The 8,526-nt window shown below is 35.4% G+C and overlaps 2 protein-coding genes across 5 annotated transcripts in view; both read right to left on the bottom strand.

Annotated features, from left to right (window-relative positions):
• The window catches only part of LOC122077821 (sulfite oxidase-like), a 77,857-nt gene that overhangs the window by 5,685 nt on the left and 63,646 nt on the right, over positions 1 to 8,526 (bottom strand). The window lies entirely within an intron of this gene.
• On the bottom strand, positions 3,239 to 4,660 carry LOC122077823 (PI-PLC X-box domain-containing protein DDB_G0293730-like). Its single transcript, XM_042643721.1, has one exon. The coding sequence runs from the start codon at positions 4,644 to 4,646 to the stop codon at positions 3,690 to 3,692; it is 957 nt and encodes a 318-aa protein (XP_042499655.1). The 5' UTR covers positions 4,647 to 4,660; the 3' UTR covers positions 3,239 to 3,689.

Raw genomic sequence — 8,526 nt, forward strand, 5'->3', positions numbered from 1 at the left:
GGTTTATAATTGGGTTGGTCGGTGTTAGGCTCTAATCGGGCTACTTTAAACGGCCTTAACCGGGTTACGGACCTATTTAAGACTAAACGGGCTCAAACGGGCTTAAATGTGCTTACCTTCAAATATTTTCTTAGGTGGGTTGAAGGCCCAGAATTGTTCAATTTGAACATGAAATCACTACGGTTCTGTTTGGTTGCAAAGGGAATTAAAAGGAAGGGAAGTAAAATTTTTATACTTAAAAAAGAAACTTCTGTAATCATTACCCCATGTGATTATATAAACTACTCAATTTTTTTAACCATATTTAGTAATGATACATTTTACATGTTATAGCAAAGGGATTTGGATGCAAAGTAAAATGAAATTTAATAACTAAATATGGAATGATTTGAAGTTAATGATATATTACATGGGGTAATGATTAAAAAAATTTCTTTTTTAAGTATTTAATTTCACTTCCCTTCCCTTTAAATTTCCTTTGCAACCAAACATAGCCTATAGTTTTATACAAAAAACCACCATAATAGAAGGTGACACAATTCTTTAACAAAAAAGTGAAATGATAAGAGACTATGGTTGTTCTTTAATAAAGGGAGTTGGACTATAATGAGTCGGTTCAAGCTGGGTGTATAGTCGGACACTTGACGGGCTTACTACCTGAATCGTGAATGCCCGTTTAATAAACGTGCCTGACTCAATTGGGTCGGTCTAGGTCCGGGCCATAATATGCCGGGCTCAACTGGGTCTACTAGTGCGGGATCATAATTAACACCCCTACTGATAGTAATCATTAAGGTAGATAAATTAGCATAATGTGAATTTACTACTTTTGCCCCTCCACTCAAATGCATACTTTTCTTTTCAACTAAAGTAAGATAATAAATTCTATAAACCCATTAATTAGATATCGTTCTTAATATATCTAATTAGTTGTAACCCTACAATTTCTCATTATTCTTCATTATCTACACATCGATTCCTAAGTTTTTTTTTTTCCTAATTTTTTTGCCACATGGAATATTTAATTTGAACATTTTGATTTTTTTGGTAGAGGAATATTTTGATTGTATAGCTTTAAAGATGGTCTACCAAAATGATTAAAAAAGGCTTTATAGATGTTCTATTTTTGTTATATTATAATGTTCCATTACTTTTCTATAAATATTTCTCTTTTATTTTTCTTCTTCGGCAAACAGTTTCCCTTTTATTTATTTATTTATTTTTGATAGAAATTTCGCTTTTATTTCACATATTTTGAAATGGACGGAGAAGAGTGAATCCGGAACTGAAATACATTTTGTTTGTGCCAACTGATGGTAACATAACCGGAATATTTGCAAAGGGTAACTCTTAACAGAGAGAGAGAGAGAGAGAGAGCATTGTACTTGCCATAGGGGACTCAAGCACTCGTGGATTGAGAGGTATAAACCCATTGCCTCACTCGTAAACTATTATCATTGGCTTCTATCATTTCAAAGGGGTAAGGCTAATCGAGATTAGGAAAGGCAGTCCAGATACAGGGGTGGAGACTAGCTTTCGAACTTTCTACTCTCAAGCTTATGAGAGAAAGAGAGGGAGATGGATAAAAGGAAATATTTAACAATAAATAAAATAAAATAAGAAGAAACGTGAAGGGCATGGCATAACGGCTTTCCTGATCATAAAAGACGCTTTTTTTGATCCACAAAGATATAGAAGCTTCGAAAAACCAAAATAATTGAAGGTTTTGTGAACCAATTAAATGTATTTTTTTACTGCATTGTTCATCACAATAAGCAAATAATGGTTGAAAAATTCAAAACGACGATTCGTCTAAACCTCAACCGAGGAAGAAGAGTGCTGAGCTTAGACTCTGTTGTAGTTTTTAATATGCGGAGATCCATAATTGTTTCTTGTATTGATCAAATAGAGGTGGAGCTCAAAGCTACCAACCAGACCCCGTCTTCAACTCAATCAATTTATTTAGTTTAGGTACAAAAAATATTAAAGTAGAGCACTGATGATGTCATTGATGTCCATCAAATTCAGATTTTTTAATTAATTAAATTTATTTATTTATTTATTATAAATAAATAAAGAGGAACGAGATTCTCATTACTATATCTTAGTTGACCCTTTGACCTAAATGATTTTTGTCGGTTTGGCAATGTGTTATGGGTTTTGCTTCACTAATATGATCGATTTTTTTTAGACAATATATTAGTATACTAGATTCATGATAACGTGTTGTGAACGAAAGAGATGTTCAATACGAATCCACTATCATTTGCAGAATATCAAGGAGAGAGAGAGAGAGGGAGGGAGAGAGAGAATGTATAATTGAACATAAATTTGGATCTAGTGTTGGTGTTTTGATAAATTATTTACAAAATTATTTTATGTTATATTATTATTTGAATGTTGGTTTCAAAATAGTTTTCGAAATTACCACTGCTTTAGTAAGATATTTTACTAAATCAATTATAACATATTGTTTCTCGAATTGTGGAACGTTCATTTCCTAGAATGATATGATAAGTCAATGACATATTCTATAAGGTAATTTACTTGAAGGTTCTGATTGTTTTAATTAAAAAAAAAAAATCAAATTATTATTATTACAAAGGTCTTTTATTTAAATGTTGGAAAGCTTCTATTTTTCCACGTGGATAAATTTTGTATCCATTCTAACTATTGGATAGAGGTGATATGATCTAGATTTTCCATGTGTTAAATTTCAAAGCTTAATTCAAGAAAATACCCTCTTTCGTATTAGCACCACTTGTTTTATATTCATGCATCTGTACAAGTACTCTAAATAATATCATGATTTATGTTCTCTCCCAACTTTAAATGGGGATATATGGTTTAAATCAACAAAAAAATAAAACAATAAATGACTTAGATTCCTCTTGTGACTTTCTTTATTTTAAATGAATTAAAAAAACGATGACCATGAAAATTTAAAATGGGAAACTATTTTGTACCAATAATTTTTTTTTCCCCAAACAAATGGAGTATAAAGCAACTCCGTAGAAGGATGGTTCTATAAAGAAAAGAAGAAAAATTGCATATTACATGCTTCTTACAAACTACAAACGGAAGTTATAGAGAACCCGCTCATCCTAATCCTTCTCCCCCTCATTTTTTTTTTGTTAACCTAATCCCCTTCATCTCAACCAATAAATATGATAAAAAAACGGTTCACATTTCATCACATGATACAAAATAACTCACATAGGATAACTACCCTAATTATTAATATTCTCTTTGTAGAAGACAATTGAACGATCAACATTAAAAAGTAGAATTACATAGGCAAAGATATACAACGTGAAATCCGCTGTTCCTACGATCAGCCGGTCGTATAAGTTAACATCCAACACCTGTCATTCCTTCTGCCATTACAAGGATAAAAAGGGATATATATGGAAACAAAAAGGACAGATGTTTGATGCTGATTCGTACAATCAGGTGATCGTACGAACAACTAATCCATTTTCATGAAACATGTCATCCCATAATCCCAAAACGGCCAGTGTCTGGATCACCTGCCCATATGGTACTCATCTGTCCACCCCATCTCTCACCTTCCATCCCTCTGTTGACACGAGTGTCAGCGGAGGATATTTGAGGAAAGGAGACAAGGTGAAGGTGAGAGATAGGGTGGACCGGTGACCATATGGGCAGGAGAGCCACAATCAAAACATTCAGGCCTTCCCCTCAATTTTTGCACGAGTAAGTCCGATGCACGCGTCGATGAAATCTTCATCGATAAAATCCTCTGAAAAGATCTGCAACCTATCAGCACAACCATTACTAAAGCACTGAGAAATGAAAAGCCTTCCATAGGGATGAATCCTATAAGTCACTGGCTTCACATATACAACAGGGTTATTAGCCTGAGGTGTTACTGTGTTCTCAACCCTATAAAAGAAATTTCTTTTAGTCACCGGTGGTTGATCACTCAAATACTTCATATTACTCTGAAACTTGGTCCATGGCAAATCAGTATCAATCCAGTTATCCTTCAAGTAAGCCGAGCTCCATAGTGGATCACCAGGCTTGGGTGGAGGAGACTTAGATGGCTTCCACACACAAATAACACGCTTAGGCAGCAACTCAGCCACTGTCTTCTCAAACACCTGGTCATCCTGATAGATTAAGAACTCACTGAGTTGACCCACCAAATACTTATCGAATTCTGGTGGATCTTTATGGCCATACTCAGTGCGTATCTCCAGAATTATAATCTCTGATTCGGTCTCGCCGAGAAACTTCTTGATGTCATTGAGAACAACTTCAATGGAATAAGTTAGGAGGATTCCATGGCAGACTCGGCGATTCTCTTGAACTCGGATATCGAAGACTCGGGTTCCGATTACGAGCTGTTCATAGATGGATAAGGTTTGGCACTGGGCAAAGGGTCGAGAGATGAATGGGATTCCAATGTCGTTGGTAGCTGAGTCATGGGTTCCTGGCCAAATGATTTTGTTTATTTGAATTTTCTGAGGTTCAAGATTGGACATCCAATTCTTTCTATCAGGAGGATGGTAATCTGAACCAGGGAATTCATTACCTGATTTCTGTTGGAGATCAGCAAGAATCTTCTTCTCGGAAATTACAGCTTTTCTGTGCTGCACCAGGTGGGAGATCACTGAAACCATTCTGAGATAAGATAAGAAGAGGGTTTAAACCTCTTGTTATACTTCTAATGCTTTCTTCCTCTTCTTTCCTCTGTTATATTGCTTTTCTTCTAAGGGAATGTTGAAAGAAAGAATATGTGCTGTGGATGTTGTATAAACATACTAAGATTGTAACGTAGAAGAAAGAACTTTGAAGATTATTATTATTTTCATTAACGAACTTTGATAATATTTTCTCCTTAATATATTAATTATTATTATTTTCATGAACGAACTTTGATATTCTTTTCTCCTTGATATAATAATAATTATTATTTTCATGAGAGAACTTTGATAATCTTTTCTCCTTAATATATCAGAGTTTTGGTTTTGCTTTCACGGCCTATTTTATTTGGTCTTCTTGTTGATGTACCAAAGGAAAACAAACTACTCAAGTTGGGGAAGTACTAAGACTCCAAGTTTGGTTGCAAGTAAAAGTAAGGTAAGAAAGTATAATTTGTTTAAGGAAGAACATGGTTGGGAACAGTGGCGCTACCCATTTGTATTCCTTACAAGACACATGGGAAATGGAGTCAGGAAAAAGGCGTATATCTTTTCACAGGCCGGCTCCACTTCTTCATATGTTTGAGCATAAGAAATACAAGCGAATAGTGTAGTTTCTAGTTTCTCCCTTTTTATAATAATGAGTAACCTGTTTAAAACTCCATATTTAGTGAAAGTTTTTCATCAGCATGGATAAAGAGAATTTAGTCATTTGATTGTCGTTAAATCTTCTGCTCCTATTGTAACAATAGTCCGAAATGCTCTTGGCACTATTCCAAGATTGCTGTCCCAATCACAAAAACTCATGGATTAAAAGATTCTTTCTTTACCATTGATAAAGGAAAACTTTATCTTTATTCTTTTCATATATAGATTTTTACGTTTCTTTTTAAATCCGAAGGATTTGATTTCAAAATAAAATTTAATAACTAGTAGTAATGATTTGAAGTAGCTGATAGTAGACCAAAGAATCAATGGCCGAGTTGATCTACAATCACTCTCTCTCGGTGGTCAAGCTGATCATAGAGTACCGTTGTGTGTTAACATGCTTTGACGAGTTAGCATGCACAACAAGAAAACTACCACACCCCTAATAGAGTCAAGGCAATGGCGGTCATAGAGGAAGAAGAAGAAGAAGGTTTGATTCTCTTGTTATTCTTCTAATGGTTTCTTCCTCTTCTTTCCTTTGTTATATTGCTTTTCTTCTAAGGGAATGTTAAAAGAAAGGGTGTGTTGTGGATGTTGTATAAACATCCTAAGATTGTGACGTAGAAGAAAGAACTTTGAAGATTATAAATAATTATTGTTATTATTATTTTCATGAGCAAACTTTGATCATGTTTTCTCCTTAAAATATTAGTTATTATTATTTTCATGAGTGAACATTGATAATATTTTCTACTTAATATATCCGAGTTTTGGTTTTGCTTTCACAACCTATTTTATTTGGTCTTCTTGTTGATGTACCAAAGACCACACAAACTTCTCAAAGTTTGGGGAAGTGCTAAGACTTCACGTTTGGTTACAAGTGAAAGGAAGGGACGAAAAGTATACTTTGTTTAAGAAAGAACATGGTTGGGAAGAGGAACGCTACCCGTTTGTATTCCTCACACGACACATGGGAAATGAAGGCTGGAAAAGGACATCTTTTCACAAGCAGGCTCCACTTCTCCATATGTTTGGGTGTAAGAAACGCGAGCGAATAGCGTACTTTCTCCTTTTTTATAATCATGACTTCATGAGTAACCTATTTAAAACTTTATATTTAATGAAAGTTTTTCATCACCATGGATAAAGAGAATTTAGTCATTTGATTGTCATTAATTCTTTTGCTCCTATTGTAACAATACTCCCAAATGCTCTTGGCACTATTCCAATAATGCTGTCCCAACTACAAAAACTCATGGATTAAAAGATTCTTTCTTCACCATTGATAAAAGAAAACTTGATTTTATTCTTTTCATAATAGATTTTTATGTTTCTTTCTAAATCCAAAGGATTTGATTTCAAAGTATAATTTAATAACTAGATAGTAATGATTTGAAGTAGCTAATAGTAGACCAGAGAATCAACGTCTAAACTGATCTACGACCACTCTCTCCCAGTGGTCAAGCTGATCGTAGAGCACTGTTGTGTGTTAACATGCTTTGACACGTTGGCACGCGCAACAAGAAAACTACTAAACCACTAATAGAGTCAAGGCAATGGCAGTCGTAGATCAGTTGTTGATTGGTTGCATGGGCACGTTAGCTCGTTTATCTAGCAGTAGGCCTTTTCTTGCTATTGATTGTAAATAAGCCTGATTTACAACTCGCCTACAGTCGAACTGATCTACGACCACCTTTTTATATTGGGTGGTCGCTTATCAGCTTTTCTTGCTTTATCGACAGAAGCATTCTAGCCTATATATATAATCATAGATCAACTTTTCTTTTCTTCTCTTGGCTACTAAACACAGCCCTAGTGTATAGTTTATGAGTTGTATCCATAGGCAATCATTCCCGGCATTGGAGCTGCATGGTTGAATTTTTTTGGCTGAAAAGGTGGTGCATGGTTGATGCTTTCCTAATTAGTGACCAATTTCGAAAGAAGACTATCCCTATACCCCCATTTTGCTACTTTTGTTGGGTAGATATTGAGAGTGGGGACTATATGTTTTTTAGTGCGTATTCACCAACAAAATTTGGCATGATGTTCATAGTCTCTACTTGCCTTCTAGAGGTCTTGGGGAAGTGTTCTTCAGGAGGCTAAGTGAGTGGGTAGGGGATTTGGCTCCTCTCCATACAGTAATACATGCTTAAGTCGATGATTAATCTACCATTCAATCCTTCTATAGATGGTGATTATACTTGTGTTGATCTTTTTTTGCTAAAATGATCAATTTTATTAAATAAGAAGAATCAAGAAGAACATTACAATGACTGGACTAGAAAGAAAACTAGGAATGAGGGCCCCCACCTTCGGCATTTCCATCAACAAGGACACTCACCCAGAATTATTGAAAACGAAATTGAGATATAGACATAGCGTCAAACCCAATCTCCTCTTGAATGTAGGTAGGAAAAAAAATTGCTTCCGCAGATACTCCCGTCTTTGCCACATCTTTTGCAAGGTAATCTGCAATTGGGTTGGCCTCCCTATAACAATGTGACATTTTCCAAGATATTGAATTAAGAAAAGGTTGTGGATAAAACCACTCTTGCATTGCATACCAAGGAATATTGTTCGAGAGAATCAAATAGACCAACGAAGCAGAGTCAGATTCTATCCATAGGTCTTGGACGCCAAATCTTTTCACTCTAATCAATCCCTCCATCAAGGCAACAACCTTAGCTTCAAAGCTAGTTTTGTTCCCAAGGAAGGTTTTAGAAGAGATCAAAACCTTACCCAAATAATCATGAACCACACCACCTACTCCTGATCTGCCCGAATTCCCTTGAGAGCTTCTTTCCACACTCAATTTCAACCAGTGCTGAGGAGGGTAGCACCAAAAAACTTCAAGAATGTCATAATATCGGCAAGGAGCTTTTGAAGGAATAGCCGGCAGCAGATTGTCAGATCTTCCATCGACAGCACTGACCCCTTCATCTTCACAGGAGCTCACCTTATTTCTCTCTTAACCATCTCAAAGACTTGGTTGTCAATTCTACAATGATCCAGGAAGTGTTTGAAAATTCTTTCTCTCCAAATATTGGAAGCAATAATCACTAATCCTGCAGCTCGAGGATTTTTTACATGAACTGTTCGCATTTTCCTACACCACCATTGTGCAAACTCAGTTATCAACCTCTGATGATGCCATTGAATGCCCAAGCAACCCAGGAATTTTTTCCACAGAGAGAGAGAGAGAACTCCAAAA

Source organism: Macadamia integrifolia, chromosome 5, assembly GCF_013358625.1.
Source record: "Macadamia integrifolia cultivar HAES 741 chromosome 5, SCU_Mint_v3, whole genome shotgun sequence".
NCBI classification, from domain to species: Eukaryota; Viridiplantae; Streptophyta; class Magnoliopsida; order Proteales; family Proteaceae; genus Macadamia; species Macadamia integrifolia.

What these genes read in the sequence shown, in the direction of transcription:
- LOC122077823 (XM_042643721.1), bottom strand. Translation starts at nt 4,646, where the DNA reads ATGGTTTCAGTGATCTCCCACCTGGTGCAGCACAGAAAAGCTGTAATT.